General features: G+C 49.2%; 2 protein-coding genes across 2 annotated transcripts in view; one reads left to right on the plus strand and one right to left on the minus strand.

The window, feature by feature from the left end:
- Window positions 1-4491, minus strand: part of LOC144097757 (cytochrome b5 reductase 4-like) — a 29883-nt gene extending 25392 nt beyond the window's left edge. Inside the window, exons 1-2 of the mRNA XM_077630395.1 lie at window positions 4488-4491; window positions 2652-2777 (exon numbers count right to left, since the gene is read on the minus strand). Coding sequence (XP_077486521.1) covers window positions 2652-2777; window positions 4488-4491 — 130 coding nt within the window. The remainder of the gene's footprint in view (window positions 1-2651; window positions 2778-4487) is intronic.
- Window positions 4492-11767: 7276 nt separating this feature from the next.
- LOC144097758 (endothelin-converting enzyme 1-like) lies at window positions 11768-13798 on the plus strand. The gene has a single exon (XM_077630396.1). It carries the CDS (start codon window positions 11768-11770, stop codon window positions 13796-13798), a length of 2031 nt encoding a protein of 676 aa, XP_077486522.1.
- Window positions 13799-26358: the final 12560 nt, after the last annotated feature.

A 26358-nucleotide genomic window follows, 5' to 3' on the forward strand; every position in this document is an offset into this window, starting at 1 on the left:
GGGGAGGAACGTTCTCCCGCATCTCGTTCCGTCTGGCCGCGGAGCATCCGCTGCCCTAGAATGGGCGAACATTCGCTCGTAACCTTGCTGATGAGTTGACGACCTCGATTCCTCAGCGTATTTTGTTGCTAGCTGGAATTATTGTTGCTGTAGCAATAAATGAATGTTTGTGTCAGCCAATGTGTCGTTCCTTTGTTCCCTCAGAGCAAGGCCCGCGTGGTCGGCGTGCGCTCGGTAGCGTACGCGATCACGGGGTGGGGTCCGGGCGGCTTTGAACTCCGTCAGCCGCGATTATGCGGGGAAAACATATTTATCCCTCTATTAAAACCCCACAGCTTTTATGGTACTGGCAAAGCTGACATTATCCAATCTGCATGAGTTAAGCAGGTTGAGTTCAGCAGTTCTATTATTTGTTTTTTTGCATTCCTCCCCAGAAACAATACAATCTGCCAAGCTATCAGCTTGACAGAGGATCCAGCTTAACAGGGTCCATCTTAAAAAGAGCACAGTGGATATGGATGCATGATCAAACAGCCCATTTATAATGACAGGAAAAGAACAGTCTGCATACTATTGCAATCTGTGAGAGAATACAGTAATCCCTCGTAATAACAAAGTCAGCTGGTCGGCAAAAAAATTTCTTATGAGTGGTAATACGATATAAGCAACCACCCGAGAAAATCTAAAGCAGTCGAGCTTTAATTGCACCGCAACTGCAAGGAAGCCAAAATACAATGTATTCAGTGAAGAAAAACTTTATTCTGGTTCAAAAAAGGCAGTGAGCTTTGGCTGTTTCAAATTCTTACTTGGCGCGCGCAACCCCTGGTCTAATCTGACCAAGCATTGCACGAGGCCACGGTCGCCGCCCATGCATTCAACCTTCGGGGTATTCAGAGTTGCGAATGCAGTGCCGCTTTTATGGGGGTATTTCGGGGTATTCCAAAGGCAGTGGCAGCTTTTATGGAGGGGGGTCACGGCAGACTACAAGAGTATAGCGCTGGAAAGTGCCGCAAATGCTGTGGCTTGACTCTGATGTTGTGTTTGTTGTGCTTAAAAAACGATTAGCCGCTCATTGTGGGTACGCTGCGCGATTGTGAAAACTGAATGGTTTTTGCAGTAGGAGCTTTGCATGATTACTGGGCCATTTTTTCCCGAGGTATGCAGCTGTGCAGTTTGCAAAACGAGAATCTTTCAGCGAGAGTTTTTCGGCGCACCATTGTTGACAACACTGTGCCAATTCTATGGTTCGAGTGTCGGTGTTCACGCAGCGTTTCGTCCGCGCCGTTGGCAAATGTCTAACAACAAAATTAAATGACCTTACCATGCATTTAGACTGTTTGTCTAGCCGGACGGTTCGAATCGAGCATGACCGGCTCGAGAAAATCGCCAGGGAAACACCATGGTTCCGTTCACCCACCATGCTGACAGCCTGACTTGCCGTTTGTGACGCTTGGATTTTTCGTGTTTTCGGAAAATTATTCGTCGATTTGCACCGTCAAAAGCGCAACGAAGCTAGGGGCGGTGTTTTATTGCGATGCAGGCCGATTATGGCTAGCGGTGAGCAAATTTCTAGACCGGCTCCTCCAAAGTCATCTTAACAATTTGTTAACGTAGCTCCTCGTGTCAAACATGGCAAAGGGCATGCGACCGGCAGCCGTTTGCGACCAGGCAGCAGCTCGACACTTGCAAGCGTGACCTGCATGTCGCCTTCTTGTTTGAAGCGAATCCTCTCGAGAATGACGTTGTTCGCGCGCTATCGAGAGTTTTGTTTGCTTTGGCCGAAGTGAAACGGTTAGGCTTAACGACGACTACGGCAGCCAGGGAGCAGCAAAGTTCATTGGCCGGCGCGCCCTCGGTCGGCGTCATTATTGAAAGATCGGTTCACTTGCGACTCGCAAGTGTGAATGGGATCATATTCGGAGGGACACTTCTTTTGTGCTTTTTGGCAAGTTTCAGCACCAGAAGTGCTCTTTGGAGAAGTAAAATTTTGCTCACCAAGCGCACCCCACGAAATGCAACGACACAAGTCTGCCCGCAGTCTTTTGACCACTTTTCAGCATCCAAAAGACTGCGGTTTTCGGGCATCGCAAAGCATCAGGAAAACATTATTTTTGTGTGGATTCTATCACGGGGGACACCAGAGCGATGCAACTGCGACCGATATGGGCGCGCTGCACCATGGAATTTGACAACTTCCATTTGCTCTGCTGTAAACAGCTGGGGGCACTCGGCACTCGCTTGGTACCCGTTACTAGGCAAGTCATCAATCGTAGGTTTGGAACTTCCGTGGCCTGTTCTGCGCCTGCATGAGGCTAATTCATCGGCAGTTTTAATTTGACACTGCACGCGCAATAAGGCTCCCTCCGCTCAGCGGCAGCGATGCCTCCACTCGCCACTTCACTCTAAGCGGGTAAAGCTCTTCGTGCGCTTTGAGTAATGCGGCTTAAAATGCATGCGTTTGGATCAGGACCGAAGAAATTTCGAATAAAGCGGCATTTCGAGCAAAGCGATTTTGTTCCAACGAGGGATTACTGTAGTTCTATCTGTGAGAGAATAGTTCTATCTGCAGACATCAATGACAAAAATGCTATCCCATAAAAGCAAAACAAACGAACTAACAAATGAAACAGAAAATGAAAGTGTGCACCCACCGGCATTTTTCAAAGGCACTACTTGGTTGTGGTTTGCCAGAAAGGAGCCTAGCGAGGACCACGAGACACCATTTTTTTCTTTCACTAACTGCACTTCCAGGCATTTTAGCTTGCACTTCACCTGGACTGAAACACAGAACAAAAGACACTCGTGAGAAGGAGATGCAATAAGATAATCTACTGAATCACGTGAACACCCGGCGCAAAGACTGCATTTTATGGCAGAAATGTGGGCACAGAAACCACACAGTGGCTGAGAAGGCCGTTGAATTTGGCAAACATAAGTGCCAATAAAATTGCACACAATAGCTAAGTAATGCATAAGTGTGAATGAGCGCACCCATAACCTCCACTTACTGCTGAATCTCATCACACAGTGATTCCAATTATGCTTTCTTTTTAAATACTGCTGCTTAACATATATCTCATGCAGGAACTAAGAAGAATTGTGCGCATTGAGGCAATGCAAAGAAGACACCTATACTTAAAAGACCGACTATTGACTTTCCGAATATACGAAGAAGCCTAAAATGTTTTGAACTGAAGGAACACAAGAAGGCTTTTCTGATTACCATACTGTCACATAATGGTGACTGTAGTCCGGCAGTCAACAAGAAGGCTGCCAAAAGGAACTTCTTTGGGCTGACTTGCGCCCAAAAAGAACTGAAAGACTCGGTGGCGGCAATAGTGACTTGTGTGCTTGGCGGTTTTCGAACAGAATGCTGCCGCTTTCAGCCGTGTTCAATTTAAAGCAAGGAACGACTGAGAAAGGCGCCAAAGCAACTACAACAATTTGGAACAAAGTAGGAGCAGTTGCACATGGCTACGATCATTCGAGACAAGTCGAGTCACATCTTGCCAGTGGCTTTGAGTGTGAACAAACAAATAGCACAGACATATCGCACCTTCATTGAGACCCCTTTTCTGGGTTCCTTTAAAGGACTACAGACATCACTTTTTTGCTTGCGTGTTTTATTCTTTCAAACGATGCGTTAGACATTCGTATACATGGAACACTCGTGGTATTCGTGTACGACCGCGTCATAATTTATAATTCAATTTCTTCTTGGCGCTGTTTCGGTTTCGATTTCATCGACAGAACTACGACTGTGACGTCAAGTTGAGTTTTGTTCACGTGATTTACTGGAAAAACTGCAACATAATCGCCGACAGGTCATTTTTTTGTTATTCCATGCCTTGGAAGAGGCTGGATTAAATGTCGTAGTGAACTAAAGCTACACATCAGCGATTATAGTGGTTTTTCTAGTGGGCCACGGGACCAAAACACACACTTGACGTCACAGCCGTCATTCCGTCGATAAATGGTCTTGTGGCAAGCCCTGAGGAGCATAGAGGGGCTAAATTTCAGTATGTATGCGGATGACATCAACCTCTGGAGTAACCAGGGGAGCGATGCGAGCATCGAGGAACGCCTGCAGGCGGCGGCGGACACTGTCGTGGACTATGCTGCCAATAGGGGTCTCTCATGCTCTCCTCAAAAATCGGAATTACTCGTCTATAACCCAACATCGCTCCGATGCAAGCGCAGCTGGAAATCTAACATTAAAGTAGAGGGTAAACCAGTTGCCGAGGTAGCTAAAATCAGAATATTAGGACTATTCATTCAGAAGAATGGATATAATGATGGGGCAATCAAAAAGCTAGAGGGATTTTCCACCCAAGCCCTTGGCATTTTTAGAAGGGTCGCGCTGAAAGGACGAGGTCTGAAGGAAAGAAGCTTGCTTAAACTAACCCAAGCATACGTAATAAGCCGCGTGAGCTATGCCACGCCTTACTTAAACATCAGGTCGGAGAAGAGGAGGAAATTAGACTCACTCATTCCCGGTGCATAAAGAGGGCCCTGGGCTTACCAATTAGCACCCCCACCGAGAAGCTCCTCTCTATGGGAGTGCACAATACCTGGGACGAAATAGTGAAGGCTGTCGGAATTTCGCAGCTCGAAAGATTAAGCCGAACGACCCCGGGCAGAGCTATCCTCGAAATGGTAGGCCTGCAAGCAGATAGGGGACTACGAGGCAAATCGAGCATCCCGCAGGACTGCCGAGCAAATCTAATCATTTCCCCCTCCCTCGTGACATGCATCCCATATTCAACACGGAGAGGAGGGAGAAGAGAGCAGAAGCACCAATCAGACGCTTCGATTCAATGGACAGCAAGTCGGTTGCGTACGTGGACGCGGCAAGTGGCAAGTCGGGCGCGGCGGTCGCCTCGGTGGTCGACGGCCGAGGTGCCCCCGTATCGGCTGCCACCATTAGAAGCCGAAACACGGAAACGGCGGAAGAAGTTGCGATAGCGCTCGCTTGCGTTGGAACGGAAGCCAATTTCATAATCAGCGATAGCAAAACAGCCATCTGGAACTTTGGAAAGGGTAGGATCACGCCGGAAGCGGCGAGGATTCTGGCCGGTAGTCACCTCAACTGAAAAATCAGTCTAATTTGGACCCCCGCACACGCCACCGTTCCTGGCAACGAGGCGGCCCACGAGTTAGCCCGAGCTCTCTACTTCCGGGTGTCTGTGGAGCCGCCTGACTGCCGACATATGGACGAGCGTCTGCAAAATTACACGGAGATTGTTGAAAATTATAGGTTATGCAGAAGACTGGTGCCACCACCGGACAAAAATCTAAACAATAGGGAAACAGTCGCATAGCGGCGCCTTCAAGCTGGGAAGTTCCTCAACCTGCTCTGGGCTTATCATATTCAGACTGGAGATAGAAAAAACGATAAGTGCAAGCACTGTGGGGAGAGAGGGACCCTCGACCACATAATCTGGGAATGCGCTAGCTCCCCAGGGGCTAAAGCAAACATAAATTGTAGAGAAGCCTGGGAAGCCCTGCTGCGGAGCGAGGTCTCTGCTCAACAGCAACAAGCCATCCGCCTGGCGACAGAAGCCGCGAAGAGTCAAGACCTCTTTGCCTGCTTGTGATCGCGGAGGTCCCCGCCCCCGTCCTCTAGGCCTGCGTGCCGGGGTCGGGGAGTAGGGGGCCTCCTTATCTGGTGGAATATTAAAGTTGTTATCATCATCATCATGATCCGTCGATAAAACCGAAACCTAAACAGCATACAGAAAAAATCTAATTATATGAAAGGGAACACCTGGGAATCGGTAGCGCAGAGATACAGGTCGAGCGCCCGCTTGTGACTGTTCAAACACTAGTGGCACGTCCTGTCGTGCTTTCGCGCGATCTGCTCTAGAATGAGGTGTGGCAGCTATGAACCGAAGAGTGCTTGTTGAGTGCATGCTCCGCTTTTGAAATTGGCAGCACTGCTCTTAATGCTCCTGAATATATAGGAGGGACTCCCAGTGGTGCTTGCGACGGGGCGTGCTCCCACTGTTTAGAACAGCCACAGGCGTGCGATTGCTCGCATTGCCACGGACTGGCGTGTTTCGAATTTCTTTGTTGTTGTTTCTTTCTCACTCGCCACCAGCTTCTACTTTTTGCGGACGTATCGGGATAACACAGCATTCCACTGAGGCTGCACCGAACACCAGAAATAAAGTTGGCCGCTTAACGACTTAAACGGTTCTACCAGGTAGCTCATCTCGGCTACATTACGACGAAGAAACTGAGCTACACAGCGATACAGCTTCCCACAGAAGAAGGCGGTTGAAGCCCAGTGTGTGTTGCTGCGCCATTCGCACGCCAGTACGGTCGTATATATAGCTTAACTGACGCTCCGCCACTTGGTCGCGCGTCTTTTCACCAAACACTGCATGACGGTATACGCCCCAGCCGTGTTGCTATGCAGATACGCTGCTGCCAGCAGACCATTGTGAAGCTTACAAGCTCGCCAAGCACCATTTTTAGTTTTCTCAGCCATTTCTACATTTTTAGAACGGTCCTCTCATGCGATGTCGTGCTTGAAATAGTTATAGAGAAAGCGAGAAATAACTTTTACCAGGAATCTTCGTCGTGCATGGTTGTGTGCTAGAAAGCACCGAAGGCTTTTTTCTGCAGCCCAGCTCTTGTCTACTACCCGTGTCTGGACGGTGTGGTCCGAGCTGAGCAGCAGGTGAGCGCAACTGAACTGTTTGTTGCGCTTGAAATACACTATTCTTAAGCATCGTGTTTTAACACACAGGAAGTCGCGATTTTTAATCCACGGGCATGTGAGAGCTTATCTCGTAAGAATGACCATTTCAGTTAAGTCTAGCATTAACAGTGCGAGATTGAATAGTGGAACCACGCTGTTTTTTCAGGGCAAGCAATTTTTACATAATGGGTAGGACACATATACACACTACTCATTTTATCCACCTGCAACACGGCCATTAAAAAGCATGGTGAGAAGACAGCGCGTTGATACGGGACACAATTAAGAGAAGTAGACACGACACCGGGTGCTTGTGTCAGTGCGTTATTTTCCGATTATATGTTTTTAGTGTCTTGCGGAGAGTACTGACAATTTGCCAGCAGGTCAATGCCATTACCAGTATGGATAAGACAGTTAATGTAGGCGAGGATTTCTACAGAGATCTGTCAAGTATATAGCCCAAATAATCGGGACGCCAGAGACGGAGTCAAGTGTTAGGTAGGAATGGAACATCCTGGCTGTAACCAAAGATGAAGTAAAGAACTTTACAAGGCAATGCAAAGGTGTAGAGCAGCTGGTGATGACAGCGTTACAATAAAACTGCTTCGAATTCTTAACGTAAAAGCGCAAAAACACAAGGACACAGACTAAGGCAGGTAACACGAGCGAGTCTGTGTCCTTGTGTTTTTGCGCTTTTACGTTCAGAATGGAAAACCAACTCGCCCAAATGCAGCCATTATCGAATTCTTCCCGCCTTGCAACGACCTTTTTTCTTGCAGTATTTTCGCTGCCAGCAGCTCATAGAAGAGGTCAGTTTCGCAGGCATAAATATATTTTCTGGTCTGTTCTCCTCCAAAATTTTGAGCAGCTGTGACTTGTGCCTGCAAGATCGCGCGAAGCGTCACTTTTTTCTCGCTACGGTTTTGAAAACAATGCCACGGCGTTGTTTGAAACTCAGCCGCCCGCTCGCTTCCGGGAAACTCCTTGGATCTCTTCCAGAGCAAAGGCCCGCTGAAATTAAGGAACCCCTTTCGAGCGTACGTCTGCAAACCACGAGCTGACGGCGGCGTCAGCATAAAGAAAAGTGGCTGCCCGAATTCGTTTCCGTGACGGGTCCCTCTCACAATGTGTGACTTCAGCTTGTATTAAGTCCTTGTAATTGAGGAATGATGCCAGCGTCGATGCACGGATTCTGTATACCCGTATGCCACCTCTTCCTTTCTACGGTCACTGAAAGCGCTGGCAATTTTCAACCTTTCGTGAAGGAATAAGTGTCGAGGCTTCGATGTTCCTGCACTGCGTATACATTCACTGCGGCGATTCCGATGCTTTGTTACAAACGTTGCTCCAAAGGCTCCAAGGAACAAAGAGAAAATGACTAAAGCTACGCGTGCTTTACTAGGGTAGCCAGCATGCAAGAGCATGCACACGCGCAACGCATAGTGTCTGCTCAATTCAGGGAGGAGAGAATTCCTGGCAAGCGTTCTCCGAGGTTTACCTCAACTCTCAATTAAATGGATCGCTGCAAAACGGCCCGCTGGAGAAGCCGGCTTTCGGCGTGTTTGCGCTCGTTGCTCAATCTCGCCGGTAATCCATCCGACCGTTTCAAAGTTGGAAGCCGCACTGCGCAGCCCATAAGCGGAGAATCGGCGCTCAGGTGGTGCACCAGGCTTGCCGTGCGTCTCAAGTCGCAGCGGCCCTCAACTGAGGACTCCTCTGATCAAGACAGAACAAAAGACGAGAACCTCAATTAAGTAGCGGCCAAAATCTAAATCTTCTTCCGGCCAATCAAGGTTATTTCCTCCTGCTCCTGGAAGTGAATGAACGATCGCAGCTACCATTCTCTCTCCAGAGAAATTGTTATAAAAGTATGCCCAGTAGTGCCCAATTTCATATTGCCTTTCTTTCTTTGTTGTCAATTCCTTTTTCTGCCGCAAAAGGCCATATCGGCATTGTCGCTTAGCGCGCGGTTGCGTACTCACGTTACATAAGAAGAAGAAGACTTTCACGCGCTGCACGCCCTTCGGATTCGGGCTGCAAGCAGCAACGACGGTTCTGAAGCTCTGACCCAACTCCCAGTGAAAGTCATACTATTTCGCTGTACCCCTCTCGTTTGCCGAGCTGCTGTGGACATGCCTAAGAAGCGCAAAATCGAAAAATCGGCCACCGGCGACAAGAAAGCCACTCGTCGCCATTCCCGATCGTCCAAGGTAGTTTCGCCCACCATGAGTCCTGGCCCTACTGCCGTGAAGGGCGGTCCCTCCAGTCCACTGCCGACTACTGGCGATCTTGCACATGACGGCACCAACGCCCGCGAGGAGCCTGCTGCTGCGTCGGGACAAGCACTCAAGCCGCACAATGTTGACCAGCGATCGCAACGCGCCCCGGCCGCCGTAACCGAGCTAAGCCTCCGCTCGCCGGATGAGCCGACGGCAATGGCGAGCCGTCCTGACCACCCTGAGCCAGAAGCACCAGCATCTGAAGAGACACTGGACGCGCAAAAGGGAAGTGAGAATTCACCACCAGTCACACTGGGAGCCGAGGCGCAAAAGGCACCCGCACCAGTCCTGGCCAGCGAACTTCTAGTGGGTGAGCAAGACAAGCCAACTGTTGCCGATCCCGTGACAGCAGGACCTCCGGGGTGCCTGTCCGAAGCTGCAGCTGCAAGCGTTTCGGTCATGCCTCAGGTGCGAATAATAGCGCAAGGCCCCTGTACTTCCACGGTGCCGCCTCCGCTTGCCACCGCAGGCAGCTTGTCCGCGGAGCGACCACAGCCATTCAACCAGGGCAACACTGAGCGAAACGCTACGGTGCGTGCCTCATCCGGTGCCACATCCGGTGCCACGTCCGGTGCAACGTCCGGTGTAACGTCTGGTGCCACGTCCGGTGCTATGTCCCCTTCCGTACCTGCGGTGGTCGAGGCAAGAAGCAAGACGCAATGTGCTGCTCAGAACGCCTTGACTTCTGCCTCGAGGCCTACTATGACGGTAATGCGTGCCTGCTTCGAATCATTTGAGTAGATGGGTTTATTTAGCAGCGAATCATGAAAGCACTAAATAGTTCAAACGCTAAAACAGCTGGATTCTGCCGCAAACGGGCTTCATCGCCTCGTGCGGTTCGACAGTGCAAACTGATCACTTAAATGTAGCACATATATTTATAGCGCTACCAATCATTTACTTAAATCGTTCATTTCAACCTCTTATATAAAACCAATTCTATCGGCAGACTAAGAATTAACACGTGGAAAAATATAGCGGTGGAGTTTTTCAAGCGCGGTTATTTTGAAAAACGACAGGAGACGCACAGTATCCGACGCCCTGGTTTGTCGTTAAAACAGGTCTTGACAGGTTTCGCTTTCACAGAAATTTGACAATTTATCTGGTTACTCCTAATACCTTATGTACTCAATCGTGAGTGAAAAATTGGTGGACGCTTAAGCCTCGCCTTGTAAGAGTGGAATGCGACAGCGTATTGCAGCGCTGCCACGGAGTCGACGGAACGCCATCGCCCGTTCGGCGCAACGCCTTGCCCGTTGAAAATACCTTTAAACGCATTTTACATTTTTTATTTGTTTCAATTACTTGAACAATTACACATCAAGTATTGACTTTTTCGTTCTGAGCATCTGGACACTTTTGAAACCCCTTTTCCAAATTTTCCATTTCTTCAATTAATCTAATAATTACGATGATTCTAATAACTCGTCATTGCCTATCACACACCAATCAATCACAAGAACCGCAAATTTCTATGATACGATCTTTTTTTAACGCAGCCCCCATTATTTCTGACACGCGGTACCGACTACTACTAGGCCGATGGCTTTTCGACCGAACGGGCTGTGTACTCAATCACGGGTCTTTTGAAAAATGACAGGAGACGCAATATATCAGACGTTCTGATCTGTCGTTAAGACATGCCTAGTAGCAAAATCTCTTCATAGGTTTCTCTTTCACAGAAATTATGGAAACTGAAGGCGCGTGGACCGCTCAAAAGCAAACATCTTTGCCCTAAGCTTAATTCGGGCATCATGAGAAATCAACGCTCCATAGCGCCAGCCACTCGTAGTTCTGACGCGCGAACAGTTCTAGTACAGCCACTCATGTGCCACAATGATTCTCGAAATGCTGTCAGTATAACTGAGCCACGGTTTTAGGTCCCATCGCGCATCGTGCTCATTTGACTGCAGATCCCGAAAATTGCTCCCGAAGTTACTTTCCTTTTCACTTCCACGCTAAAGTGTAAGCCGCCTGAGGTTTGGGAGCTCTCTAAATTAGAGCACAAATGAAGCCAAATACTCGCAATTAGGTATTTATGCTCTGCGAGCAGGCGTAGAGTTGTGTTTATAGTGCGTTCGCAAGATGAACAGGCAGACACACCTCAACGAGGTATGTGCGCCACCGGACATTTTGTGGTCGTAGTACAACTGTCGTAGCATTAGCAAACAACTCAGCTAAGACAGTGCCTGCCTTGCTGGTAGTCATTTTATGCGCTTAGCCAGAGGTCATTTCAGTGCCAGTTACGATTTGTTCAAGCAGCTATATTCTCGGGTGAGGTGACACGGTTTCAAAAGGGTCCATTGCACTGTCCACTTAGGGACGGACACCTTGGCAACCAAACATGCCGCACTGACAGACGCCAATGCCTTCAGGCAACTGCTTTCTTTCGGCCTCCACAGCATTAAGGAGGCCTATGGTAGACAAATTGGCCTTATGCTACCAGTGTAAGGGGGACTTTTCACCCCACTTAGTCGGTAACTCATACCCTCTTTCCGACTTGCAGCCGTATGACCTGGAGCTGAACTGTTATTTCGTCTAATGGATCCTCATCTTCCACATTCCACATCCTCTGCTTCAAAAAAAAATTCATTTATTCATTCATATAAGCACGATATATTCGGCCCTAGGATCACCGAAATAGCAAAGTGTCTCAACGTGCACGAGGCGTAGAAATTTGATACGCGTCTAGAAAATGTGAATTGGTAACATTTAATCAAGATCAATAATGCTCTCACGACCTTCCCACCTCCAGGGAAGGACAACTGTGAAGCTATCCGGAATGAGGAACGACAAGGCACCGAAAAAGAAAGTTGCGATGGCCGTCGCTGCTGCCGTGGTTGTCGCTGCGATCATCACTCTTGCGCTTCTGGCGGCATCACATCGGGCTCCCGTGATCGATGAGGATTACTGTACCTCGGATGAGTGCGCATTTCACGTGAATATGCTCACTGCCCGACTCGACAACAGCATCGACCCCTGCGAGGATTTCTCAGCGTACGTTTGCTCGTCGTGGTCGCGATCGGCTGACTACACCGAGTTCGCCAAGTCACCCATAGACCACATGCTGTTCTCCCGCTTCAGCCGTTTTAAGAGCATGCTCGAAGAAGGGACGAGAAAGCTCCCGGCCGGAGAAAAAGCGCGCGCAATGTATGATGTCTGTATGAGCACCGACGTTGATGACAAAGGGAACATCGAAAACTTGCTACCTCTCATGCAGGCAGTCGGTCTCAGCTGGCCGGAGCAACGCGCACACAATAGGAGCGCTCTGGGCGTGTCGCTTGCGCTGTCGTACAAATGGCAGTTGCCGCTCTGGGTGTCGGTTGAAGTACCAATCTCGAGAAACAACACGAAATGGCGCTTGCATATCAAACCCGGCGATCACGTGCCTTTACTCTGGAACCAGTACGAGAGCGTAAGAGGTGGTGGCGTCTACTTGGAGTACTGGCGTGGATTCTACTCTGCTTTTCGCACCAATTTCACGCGGCCTCTGGATGAAAGCTCGATTGAAGCGATTGCTGACACGGAGGGTGACATCGTAGGACGTCTCTGGAACTCGTACTCCTCCCGGAAAAGAAATCCGGCCGTGGTTCCAGTTGGCAAGATCGGGGACTTTACCCCTCCCCTCTCTTCCTCAATATGGTTGGAGCAGTTTAATCTGGAGCTGGAATTGAGACCACTCGTACTTGAGGACCACGAAGTCATCACACGTGACACCGGGTTTCTAGCAACAATGGGAGCCCTTTTCGCCAACTACACCAACGAGGAGCTTCTCGGTCAACTGGCTTGGTCCTTCGTCCAGTTCTGCGCGCCGGCCGTCGACCGACAGCTCCACCTGGTGCGATACGGCGACCCTTGGAAAGCCAAAGTTTACAAGCCCATCTTCTGCGCCTTCCGCGTGGAATTGTCTTTCAAAATGCTCATCTTTGCGCTGGATTTCGTCTCCCACCTGACTGAAGAGGACCAACTGATTGTAAACGAAGGCTTCAGCAGCCTGATCTCGGCAACGCTAGCGATGGTGAACAATTCCGCATGGCTGGATGAAGAGAGTAGAAAGCTTGCTGCAAACAAACTCGCATCCATACAGACGCTGCTATGGCCTGCACCGCGCTGGCTAAGCAATGAAGCGCTGGATGCGCTGTACAGTGCACACCCAAGTAAGGAAGAAACGTTTGGCGACTTCTGGATCAAGGCTCATTTTGCCGCGGCGAAACAAAACAGGACATATGACTTCGAGGCTGCACATGGCCTGCCAAAGAATATTGGACCGCCTGACTTTGAGTACGATTATGTTCTCAACAATATAGAAGTGCCAATTGGTATAGTCAACAGGCCTCTGTACTACAGGCGTGGAACAAAGGCAATGTTTTACGGTGGCCTTGGATTCGAGATGGCTTTGGAAATTGTCTGCGCACTGGACAAAATGGGAATCCGCTGGACTAAAAATGCGCAGAAGGTCACCTCTATACTCTCGGAAGCCACGATGCAAATTTTCGATGCCAAGGACCGCTGCCTGAAGGACGAAGGCATCGAGACCGTATTTCCTGAAATACCGGTGCTGGAAATTGCCTACTCTGCAATGGTGCATGCTATTCAGAGCGACAAAAATTCTCTGCAGGTCCGAGGATTGTCCGAAGAAAAAGTGTTCTTTATGACCATATGCTACATGGCGTGCACATCGCCGACCGGCCACGATCTCCCTGGTGCTAACTGCAACAAGATTGTGCGCAACTCGCCAGTTTTCCAGAGAACCTTCAATTGCCCAAGTGATTCTAAAATGAACCCAGCGAAAAAATGCTACCTTTTTGCCTGATGGCACGCATTCCAGGGGAACTATATCTTGGTGCAGCGTGCTTCAATTTCTTCGCCATATGAATATGTAACTGTGTTGGGTGTGGTAGTGCGTTTTCGACGTAGTGTGCGGTTGTTTCATTCTGATCGCGTTTCCCTCAAGACACCCTATAAATGCGCCTTCGTTTGATGATGTACTTATTGTTTTTTTGTAGCTTTAATTTAGCACGTCTCAGTTTTCATGAACTTTGTTATAAGCGGGCCATGTGTTCCGTTCTGAGGAGCGCGTCCAAAGATTCGGGAAAATTTTGTGTTATTAGTGGTGCATGCTAATTTTGCCTTCCTCTGAGTTGAACATGCCAATGGCGCATGCTTAAGCATGGTGCAGTAGGAGCAGAAAACGGCTGTTTCCGCCGCAAGAACACTTTCAACTGAAAGAACTTTAGCGCAGCTCACTGCATTGCCTCTCCTGTGCTTGATTGCCGGTGTGCCATTTGATAGTTTTACTTTGTTGATTAGCTCAGATCAGTTCATGAATAACAAGGCAGTGTGCCTTATGGTTAGTTTTTCTCGCGCAAACTAAGAATATATTCTGCGCTGGCTCTGGTTAAGTACGCGCAATTCCCAATGTTCAGCAGAGAAGGCCCCTGTGCATTCTCCGCAGATGTACGATAGACTAAAGTATGTGCACGCATGTGTACGTTTATATGCTTTTGTAATGCATGTAGTGGAATCTTTTAGAGCCAGTGTCTGCATCTCGCGCGCTTCTGCACTAAATTTAGTAATATGTTTTTTGTCAAATGCAGTCACGTCAATACACCATACCAATTTTCAACGTATTTGAGAAGTTCTGTGAAAAAAGTGGCTGTGGCTCAACTCGGCTCAGCTTTAGCTTTGGTTCATCTTTATTGTTTCAAGAATTCAGGTAGAGATAATCATGTGATGCATCATGTGCCACAAGTGCCGCGGCGGATGTGAATGCCAAGCGCAAGAACGAATCACGTGACAATCGCATGCCACAACTGGCGAAGAGGAGCGGCCGAGCAGCAGCCAGAGCATCGGCGGACGGGACCAGTGTGTAGGTGGCTTTGACGTGACTGCCAGGCGCGGAGCTGTGGTGACGAAGGTGAAGATCGAGGCACCTGCCAAGCGCGATTTTGCGCGCCTCCCATTAGAGGTCAAATCTAAGAGCCAGATGACCTTCAGGCTCAGCATTGGAGGAGTAGAGCTTTTCGCTCTAAAAACTTCTCGTACTAGCTTGCTTCTACACCACTTGAAACTATACGCGCACGTCAGATGGCGCAGCTGAACATTTTAAGCAGCGTTGCCCTGTTCTCGATGTTAATCTGTGAAAACTGCTCATGTGGGTTGTGGGGACCTGCCCTGCAGCCCCCTGAGTTTGCTTTCCCGCGAGGCACCGTGCAGCGGCGGTCTCCCCTCGAGGCTGAGCGGATTCCCTTGTCAGTTACATTAACTGGCAAGAGAGGGCGCCAGCGTCGCTGCGCGGGAGACTGCTGAAGCCTGCCCGCGGGAGATGGGGTCTCTTGGGCCGGGATAATCGCCGCGATCGGACGCGTCGCTCGCGGCTCCGCTCTTCGCCGGCGGGGCGAAGAAGCGACGGGGAGACAGGCTCCCGTACTCGTCCCGTCCGGCCTGCGGAGTTTATATCCCTTGCCCTAGCGCGGGCGAACATTCGCTCGGAACCTTGCTGGTGAGTCGGACGACCTTGATTCATTAGCGTACCTTGTTGCTAGCTGGCGTTATTGTTTCTGTAGCAATAAATGCCTGTTTGTGTCAGCCAATGTGTCGTTCCTTTGTTCCCCCAGAGCAAGGCCCGCCGTGGTCGGCGTGCGCTCGGTAGCGTACGCGATCACGGGGTGGGGTCCGGGCGGCTTTGAACCGTGTCAGCCGCGATTGAGTGGGGAGAAAGTACTTATCTCCCCATGTCAACCCCACATCTGGCAGCCCAACGTGGGGCCTGCTCTTGGAACATTGGACGACTGTCGGTTCGGTTCGAGGAACGCTCTTTGTCCGTACTTGACAAGTGCTAGGCCTAGAGTGAATTTTGATCGCTAGGACCTGCGCCATGCTTTCTTGAGTGCGAGTATTGCGCTGCAGCATGTTTGAACTTTTCGACATGCTCAGCACATTTTTCCCTGGAGTTTCTTCGTGAGAATCACTTGGTCCGCATCGAGGGAACGTGAGGCCTAGCGCCCGCGGAGTCGCCGAGCCCGAAGCGAGTGAGTACGGAAGCCGCGTGGGTGGTCCGAGTTTCTGTATATATTTTCTCTACTGTCTCTTTTTCGACTCTGGGAGTCGCGGCTCCGGGAGCCGGGTGGCCTGGGGCCACGGGTGCCGCTACGAGCTCGCTGGTATTGCAGCTCGGCACCGGGCGCTCCGACACCGTCCGATACGGTGGGCGCCGACCGCTCAGAAGCTGCTTTGTGCAGTGAGCGGGGTAGGACCACCCCACAAAGCTGATGTCTCCTCGCGGCTGCGCGCACAAAACCCGTTTCGGGTCTTGGTTGTGGTCACGGTCGTTGTCGGAGTGGTCGTTAGGCCTGAGGCTTTTCGGAGCTGCCTGCACCACATTAAAAGAGACATGACCACCGGACCGTGACGTTGAGAGGGGGCGCACTTTGCTGCCCGTCCGTTTTTTTGCAACCTCGCACGAACTGAGCAGTCTCGTTCAACTCAAGAAAGGGCTTTGTTCACTCGAACTTTGCGTTTGCACAGCCGCCGACACGTTTTGCTAGCAAGTTAGGCATTGTGCCACGAGGCCCTTGCGGATGCCGTTTCCCCTCCCGTGACCTACGTTAAAGGCACGCCGAGAGCGTTCCGACAATTTTGCAGATCCGGTGGAGCCACCCAGGCTTGCTGACCGGTGCCCATCGTCTCGCTGCCACCTGCTGCGACGGAGCGGCCTGTATCCTGTTCGCCGCATCCATCCGGGGCAGCTGTGGCGAGACCAGTCAGCAGTCACCTCCGGCTGCTGCTGCCCAGGCGACTACTGCAGGATCCTGGCCTGCAGTTTTCCCACCGGCCTTAGATTCGCGGGCCTGCGGACACGGTAGTCCGCGGGCCATACGAGTCGTCCCAGCGGAGACCTTCACGCCGCCTTCGGAATACCGCGGAAGTCGGCGTGACCTCCGCTGCAAGACGTGCCTCAAAGACATGAAGACCAGGAGACTCCTCCATAGCATGCACTTTCAGGCGTGTGGGTCTATTTAAGGTTGGGGGGATGTGGGGACCTGCCCTGCAGCCCCCTGAGTTTGCTTTCCCGCGAGGCACCGTGCAGCGGCGGTCTCTCCTCGAGGCTGAGCGGATTCCCTTGTCAGTTACATTAACTGGCAAGAGAGGGCGCCAGCGTCGCTGCGCGGGAGACTGCTGAAGCCTGCCCGCGGGAGATGGGCTCTCTTGGGCCGGGATAATCGCCGCGATCGGACGCGTCGCTCGCGGCTCCGCTCTTCGCCGGCGGGGCGAAGAAGCGGCGGGGAGACAGGCTCCCGTACTCGTCCCGTCCGGCCTGCGGAGTTTATATCCCTTGCCCTAGCGCGGGCGAACATTCGCTCGGAACCTTGCTGGTGAGTCGGACGACCTTGATTCATTAGCGTACCTTGTTGCTAGCTGGCGTTATTGTTTCTGTAGCAATAAATGCCTGTTTGTGTCAGCCAATGTGTCGTTCCTTTGTTCCCCCAGAGCAAGGCCCGCCGTGGTCGGTGAGCGCTCGGTAGCGTACGCGATCACGGGGTGGGGTTCGGGCGGCTTTGAACCGTGTCAGCCGCGATTGAGTGGGGAGAACGTACTTATCTCCCCATGTCAACCCCACAGGGTGTGCTGAGGTGCTGGCCGCTTATTAAGGCAATCAGCTGCAAACAGATCAGGCACTACAGGGTGGAACAAATACGGAAGTTAGCGCTTCGTCACTCCGTACAACGTTAGTTGCAGACTGGGGCTGCTTCATCATGACGGGCCGACGGAATAATAAGGCATCGATCGCAAACGAAGAATTAGGAAACTATAGCTTTCAAGAAAAAACAAAAAAGTCTCGGTAGTATATGTCTCAACAATGTTATAAACCCTTAAGGCCCAACCACAAGGCAGCATTTCTTCGGCGTCGCGTCAGCGTGTCGCTCGGAGCACGCAGGAGAGTGCGATCAAACACACAAGGGCACACGGACTGGCGGGGGGTGGGGAGAGATCGTGGATAAAGACCCTCAATTATCCCCTGTCCGTAGCTAATCGTCCTATTCAGAGGTGCCGAAAACCTACTGCGGCGGCAAGAAGGACAGTAGATGGGGTACAGAAGGGACGCTGCTGCCTTCGCAGAAACGGGTAGCGGCTATTGGTCCCCACCAATCTCCACCTGCGAGGTATGTCCGGCACCGACGCTGAGATCTGCGTTGCCTCGCTCCAAGCGCCAGAATTTCTCCTCCGGCGACGCCAGTAGCCGAGACGCTAACGCAACACCAAAAGAAACGCTGCCTTTGTGGTTCGAAAGATATTCCACGGGCTCCTCGGGCCGAAAGAGCCCTTGGTTGGGGGGGGGGGGGGGGGGGGGGTAGTCATAAAGCGGGGAGGGAGCGCAACAAATCCATTTAAACCTGTGGTGCGGCCTCCGCGACTCGCCGGTGTGATTTCGCCTTTCATTTGTGGCTTTGGGAGAGGGGGGGGGTTAATTTTTTTAACCGCCTAACACGGTGTAAGAATAACATACTGCTCGCGGCGTACACAGATATGGTTAGAAAACAGCATACATCGGTGCTGTCTGTGTACCATAACCGTATGCACGCGTAAGTGCGTTAAACGCAGGCACATTCCCATTTTCAGTTGAACGTACGCACCCATACTCGCAACGAAAAGCCCCCCCCCCCCCCCCCTAGTGGCGCCATCTGCTCGTAAGCACAGGAACCAGTACTGTCAACAAATCGACGCTCCTCTTCAGCTTAGTAGCGGCGAAATCATGACTCTAAATAATAAAAAAAATAAAGCAAATTTATTACTATACGCACACCTAGTGGTGAGGTGAGACGAAGCGAAGGACCGATCGGTCCCATTTACGGCCAGTGAACGCGCTGAAAAAGGCACGACGAATTCATTCCGAGGCGTGATGTCCTGCTACTGTGAACTAGAAGAGGTATAGTGTGCTCACTGGCAAGGCTGGAGTGAAGCCGCCGCTGTCGCAAAACGGCGGCGGCGCTGCTATCATGTTCACTGTAGAAAGGCAGAGAAAGCGTATGCGGGATAAAATGCCGTGTTAGTGCCAAAAGCTTGCACGGAGTAAACTAGCTTGCATCATGTGTGTTGTTCAACATTAGCTGACGAAGGTTTAATAAAATCTTCATCCGCGCGAACACAAGGAAAGTCAAGCGCGTAGAATGCAGAGCGGCCGCCACTTCGCGATCCCAAGAACTCATAAGCTCAAACTGCGGACTGGACGCTCAGCATCATCCTACCAGCGAAACTTAAAGCAAACGCTTTGAGCCATCAGTTCAGCTACGGCTACGGCGTGTCGTTTAATTTATTCCTAATTTTAAAGTAGACAAAGATCGCTTCAGATCAATGCGTATGGTGGCTGTGAAACTTCACACATTCTTGTAGTTAATTTCGTGACTTGCTTATTCCTTTTGAATTGCCTGTACTTACCCATCGCTTTGAACTTGTATGCAGTAACTCTTCTGCCATAGCATCGCCCAAAGGTTTTCAGCAGATGTGAAGTGAAAGAGTACATGAATCCCTTCATCTTCAAATGGTGCAAATTTATTTACATCGTTTGAGACAAGCTCACAGGGAAAGAAACTGTGGCAGTGGTTCAGCTACGGCTAAACTTCAAGTGCTTGGCCCGTTCACGTCTGCTAGGCCTTTCAGTGTTCACTCCTTTCAGAAAAAAGTGAAGCCTGACTACAATGTAAAACTTTATAATTTGCTCAGGTAGATATTCTATGTGAAGATGGCAACCAATCTCTTTACACAGCCTTGCTCTGACCACGTCCAGCGCATCAAAGATGCTCTCTGAATGGAGATGGCTTTGGCTGAAGCATTCTGTAAAAAGGTTCTCAAGCTTCAGCACAAATTCGAACACCTGTGCCGAAGGCTGGATGAGTCCACCCTTGTCGCAGTACTTTGTGTCTCTTGCAAGTTGAAAGCTGTCATCAGTGGCTGGCATAGTTAGGAGGCCAATGCAGCTTTCACATTTCGCCCTTAAGACACATTTTTGTACTACATGGTCCGCAATGTGAAAGACTAGTCATGAGTCACTCTTGACTACATGCTGACATCATGACATGCTCTGGCCTTATCAACCGGCAATTTCACTGTAGTTCCTGCTGGCATGCGACGTTCAGATACATCAGCGACGTTCAGATACATCAGGGACGTCTTTATCTTCCACATCAAGCAAGGAGGCCAATATAGAATCTTCAAGTTTCCGTGAGATATGCATTTCACCAAGCCATAAAATTAAAAATTGCGCAGGTGTCGGATGCTCACTGCTGCCAGATGATTGTCTTATGAAGCCGAAAATGCTCTCTAATGGGTCTTGGCACAGCTTAGATGTCATCAAGTACTTATATTTCAGCTTTTCTGTGAGAGAGAGCCTGTGAGGTAGGTCAGCAATTCTAGAGTGCTTTAAATCGTTACACGAAGACCAGTAGTGGTAGAGCTGCTCATGATCCCACCGTTGCCCTTAGTACGATCTTCCCTTTTATCAATGAATATCAAAAATGCTTTCAGCAGAGCAACTTGAGACGAGCTTGGCCACAGGGCTTCTGCTGGAAAGTGCGAGGTCATTGCTTGGATCAGCTGGTGGATTTTCCTGCAACAGAAAACAAGTATTACATCAGATGTCAGAATAAGAGTTACTAGAGTAGTACGACTTAGGCCTCTTAAAAGCACTGTTTCAACTTGAGGTGGCACCATTATGTAGGCCTTGTATCTATTCTCAACAAAAAAGGTTAAATGTTCTTCCTGCCAAATAGGAACTTAAAACAGCAGAATATACCTGTTATCAGAAAAAGCAATCACACTTACTTGAAAAAGACTTGATTAGCAGATATGCTACCACATTATCCTCCAAATATGTCTTATAAAGATGAAGTTTTGAAGCACCTTCACACCAAACAGCTGGAAGGTGTAGCTGACCCTCATTTTCTCAAAGTTGTTTGGCTGCAGATGGTGTGTTGTAATTCCCGGCATCACCTTCAATGTCACACTATTATAATCGATTTTGAAGGCTTGCTTCACGTGATACAAGGAGACCTACAAACCAAGATTAACGAAAATACACAAGTGCGTCAATCACGAGTACTCCTTCGAGGTCTCATGTGTTGCTAAAACACCAGTGCAAAGAGAGAATAGTGAAATTTAACTTACGTGACCATCAGGAGTGTTGAGTAACCCTTCAGAAGAAATTTCTACAGACACTTGATCAGAAGGGGGAAATCTGATACAAAGAATAGCCTTTTCGAATTGTTCACAGTATGTCACACTTTGCATTTATGGAGGGCGCACTGCCCTGTATTTCTATTATGCTCCACATTGTCCTATTCCAACTTGCCTCATCACAAGTTACAAAATCGACAAAGAGCCCACTGTCCTCAGCCAGTATTGCGGCTTCGGTGATCACTTGAGCAAGTATTTTACCTTTCAAGATGTTCCTGGTTGCAAAACAGCCAATCAATTGGTTCCATTTGCCGACAAATGGCACGAAAAGAATAAGCATGCCATGGTCAGAAGGCAAACGCTGCTGGTCAGCCGATGTATATCTTCCAAAATCAACAAATCCTTCAATAATACCGGCTTTCTTGATAGATAAATGCTGAGACAGCTTTACTTCATCAATTATCAAGCCCCCATGCCTCTTGTATGGGTAAATGCCAGCAGTCTTGTCCTTTAGCTGCCTCAAAACGGTGCTATTGCAACCGAATGATGATCAGTAGGGGACCATGTGGCGCATTAGAGTGGATTTGCTCAGAAAACAGAGGGTGTTGTTTTTCCTTAGGTGCTCGTACAGCCTTGGACTTCACATTTCATCATTATGCATTCGAACAGCCCCTTTTTACTGTATCAAGCACCTTTCGCCTTTATCTTTGAAGCTGCAAAACACTACCTGCCAGCTTTCTGCTGTCTAAGTGGAAGATTTGATATTTGTTGCTCTAGAGCATCCTCTTTTAGAGAAGCAGACTTCTTCTGCATTTGTGAAAGGCTTGATGTTGAGCGTTGCAAACGGTCTACTAGTCGGCGCTTCTTCTGTGCAAGTAATCCAAGTTTGTGTTCAGCTGAGTGAATGCAGTTTCGGGTTCTCCTATTCACTCTGGACTGTCGTGTGAGCAGAGCACGTCTGGAGTACCTACAAGAGGTGCACTGTCCACCTGAAAAAGTAAAAAATGCCACAACTGTACGTATGTTGGGTGCAGATCTGAATGCCCTGTAAAACAACCTAAACTAAACTCCACATGCTCTGCATCATACTAGAAAAATGTGAATTGAAATATATCCTCACCTACTACTGGATCGGAGGTAAGGCAGCTTCTGCTGAAGTAGACCTCATCACGGGTGACAGCGTGATCTTTAATGTTCCGAATCTAGTAACCTTCTACATAATCTTTACAATGCAACGCGCCACGACAGAGATGAAGAGCAACTAGTTCTGTCAGAATGTTTTCAGCTTCCGCTTGTGAATTCACAGTCCTTTCCTTGAGTAAAATGCCCCTCAAATTACACCTTGCTATACAGCACTAAGGAAAACGGGACGAAAAATGACAGTTCTTTCCAAAACCACTTCATTCCCTGCGTTTAGGACAGATGTGCAGTAAAACGTTGCGTTTTTTTGGCCAGGAAGTGCATGCTTCATCCAGAACACTGAAGACACACTCAAGCTTTCTATGTTTTCTCGTTGCAGCGACATGAAAAAACAAGCAAGGGCGTCGAATGGCACAGCATCAGAAAGAATCTGTTCTGCCAGTTCCATCACCCAAATACCTCAGTGGTAGCAACATTCACACCGTCCGCACCTCCGGTATCTTGGCGACAGCTCTCACATGGTGCTTTGGATGTGGACCTTTCTTCGTCTCCACCTGACCGTTTTCTCTTCCTGAACTGTCTCTGCTGTGGCAAGTTGGGCAAGAGGGTCGGAATGGCATCAGGTGTTAAAGCTAGCCTGCCACGACGAATAAGAACCCCTTTCCCTTGCACAACGTGGACATAATCACGGATAACGAAGCGCGTCTCGAAGTGTAGCTCACACACAGCAGAACTGCCGTCAAGCTTTTTGTCCGAGTGACAGAGGTTTCTTTCCCAGCGCACCTTCAAAGCAGCCTCCTTCGGCACGCTGAAGAGGGCTACCATCGGGCCACCTTTCTTGTAAGCATAGCCGGTACTGCAACCTGGCGCGAAGCAATGGTTCTGCCGGCGACCCGGCATTTCTGTTCCCTTACGGAACACTCTTGCAATCTAGCCAGGATGCTACAGCCTCGCATTGCAGGTTCGTGGGACATGAAATAATGCTCTAAGCACGCCACTGAATCCTCCAAAGCAAGCACAACACCTCACCAAACACAACCACAACCACAAAACTGCTTCTAAGCACGTCACCGCACATACTTCTGCTGTGGTGACTACAGTGTTCTAGGGTGCCTCCATGCCAGCGCCGCCGTCCAGGGTGGTGCCATCCTTTGACCGCACACACACCACCTCTTTCTCGCTGCGACGCCATTTTGAATCATGGCGGGCGGGCACAGTTGCTCGGTGCGAGCAGCTGTGCTTGAGTTGTTCGAGGCACAGTGGCTGCGGATGACTCGCTGGTGGCTGTACTTGTTTGATAGTGTTCGACCACAAGTCCACGGAGCCGTGATGACTGGCTGTTGTGTGCCAATGTGCTCCGGGTCAATGCGTAAAGGCCTGCATTGTTTTCGCTTCCCCCGGGACTCAGAGCAGCAATGAAGCTCTGTTTTTAGGTAGCAGTTATTTTTCCAAAAGCTTAAGCCATCCCCACCCAATTTTGCAGGCAAAATAGGAATTGCACGCATAGGCATCGTTAAAAATTGCAGTTTTTTTTAAACTGAAACATTTCTAGTCGATTCTTTTTCTCAAAGCATGACTTTTCAAAGTCGATTACATTTATTTCAGATTTACAAATTTAAGAAAATAATTACTGGAGTTATTTAATGACCTCAAATCACTCTTTCTTGTGAAGATTTATATGAATGGTTTCTTAATGAGTACAGATGAACTTGAATAAACCAAATACAATGAAAAAAATATATGCAGAAATGGGTTTCACAAACTGAGGAAATGCAGCAGAGCAACCGGTGCGCATGTTCATGGCGCAAGTGATGTCTGCATATGAGCGCATGCAAGAGCACCAGTTGGATGTTTGTGCACCTGTCAGAAAATTGAAAGGAGTGAAAGACTTCCACTAATCATTTACCCTATCGCCAACGCAGGGGGAGTGGCAATGTTGGTTAACGGTGGCATCGTTTTTATATACTGGCACCCACCTGTAAACATATGTAATTGCACCCCTATGAGCAATAAACAGGCGAGCCACTCGCAGTTACACTCTGAAAGATTAAAAAGCAGACAGACATCAGTCTTTGCGAGCACAATAAATGGACGAAAGTGAAACCCAACCGCAATGCGCGAGCGGCTGATCACGTGCGGCTGTTATCAAAGCGCAGGACTTGAAAAACCGGAAAGCACGTAGAAAAAGAAAGAAAACACTTTCTTGCACTCGCACAGAGTGGAAGCACTGGCAGGGCAATAGATCTTTAAAATAATAGCGCGTTTTCAATCCAAAAGACGGCACACTTAATTTTCAACCTCGACCACTCGGGGCACTAAAATTAAGTAGTACAATTACGTCTTCGACCCTCGGATGTTAAAAGGCTATTATAGGTAAAAAGATACGTATTGCGATACCTAATGAAAAAGAATGTTCAAGTCAAAGCACTCTGAAGCGCGCCGAGAGCATGAACGGCGCAGTTACGAACGCTAGTGCAGCTGATCCTGTGTGATTCAATATGGTGGCGCCATTGAGGTTGTCTCCACCCTGAACGGTGGCACTAGTATCAAGGCACCCTACAGTGTTTGGAACGGCGGCCCCTAGTGGACAATCAGGCAACTAAAAAATGTCGACGCCGGTGGCTTCATCTCGGCCTATGGAGACGCAGCGCCGTGAGCACATTACACAATATTCTAGTTCACTGCAGTTCTGCTTCGAAGGGCGCCACCATGTTTGTCGCCGTGAAATTTTTCCGGCGACGGAAATCGGTCCTCGACCGATCGGCCTCGCTGCGCCGCTTTCCGCCCTGGTCGGCGTCAAAAACGGCTGAATTCACTTCGCTCGCCGGATTTTTGGACAAGCGTGAACGCGCCCAAAGTCTCAGAGTGCCACTGTGCAGACTCGGCAGGCAGCCAGCCGTGAGTGGCACTCCAGATGGCTTCTTTAGTGCCAGAGCATTATATGGCTCATGCGTACGAAAAGCCGCCATCGGAGCCCGCATAATGTGTCCACAGGAAGAGGTACCTCTCACGTGATGTAAATTAAATTAATTAATAAGAAAGTGCAGTGGCCTGCTTATAGGCTTGAATTCGCTCAGACTGTCACAAGCTGACAGAAGAGCTGAGAGAGGAATGAGAGAAGATGTGCAGTACAGGAAGCGACAGCGCTGGTTTCAGAAACAGATACCCGAAGCAAGCGAAGCAAAGGTAGATGAAATCCCAGTGATGGCATCATTGGTCGGCCTCAGTGTGGTGGCAATATTCTGACTGCATTCAAACCAAAATTTTGAGCAACCGTTCGTGTGGAGCATTTGGGTGGCGTAACAGCATTTCTCTTTGCATATAGCCAACATGTTTTAGTCAAGTTGGAGGCTAGCTTGCGACAGGAGATGTGGAGATGTGAGCGTTACTGCCCCCTTTCCTTCCCTCAAAAACAAATTTTGTATTGTGACACAACAGTTCATGGTGTCTTAGTATATATTGGTGAGTATACCATAACCGGATGTTGTCGAAGTGGTGTATAGTAGTCAAACGCAACAGCAGCAACAAACGCAATGGTTATGCATTTCTCCACTGAAGCAGACTTCAGTGCCCTCGTAATTTTTTTTACCCTGGTCTTTGTGAGCAGTGATGTTCTCTTTTATTTTCATCGAGAAAGAGGGAAACAAATTCGTTGTAGGCAATGATTGTCCCCTGAACTCCCCACATACAGGTCCTTGTGAGCAGCGAAGTTCTCACTTTTATTACTGTTTATCATCAGCAAGCCTTTCACCGAAAAAGAGGGAAAAAAAGAATTCTTCGTAGGCAATGACTGTCTCCAGAACTCCCCTCAGACAGAAGAGTGGGAACAACCTAGCACTCTCATTATTGGCGCGTTTTTGTGCCACAGTGCCACACTTTCCCATTCCGCTGCTCCGCTGATCAGTCACTTGTGCTAAAGTACTACAGACATCAAATTTTCGCTTTTGTGTTTTCTTCTTTCAAATGATGTGTAAGATATTTATGTGCATGAAGCACAAAGATAAAGTTAATATTCGTGTTGTGACCCTAGATCAGTGTTGCATCTTTTAACAGATACAGCTC

This window comes from Amblyomma americanum, chromosome 7, assembly GCF_052857255.1.
Source record: "Amblyomma americanum isolate KBUSLIRL-KWMA chromosome 7, ASM5285725v1, whole genome shotgun sequence".
In the NCBI taxonomy this organism is placed as follows: Eukaryota; Metazoa; Arthropoda; class Arachnida; order Ixodida; family Ixodidae; genus Amblyomma; species Amblyomma americanum.

Excerpts from the sequence above, each read along its gene's own strand:
- LOC144097758 (XM_077630396.1), top strand. The coding sequence starts at position 11,768 with ATGAGGAACGACAAGGCACCGAAAAAGAAAGTTGCGATGGCCGTCGCT.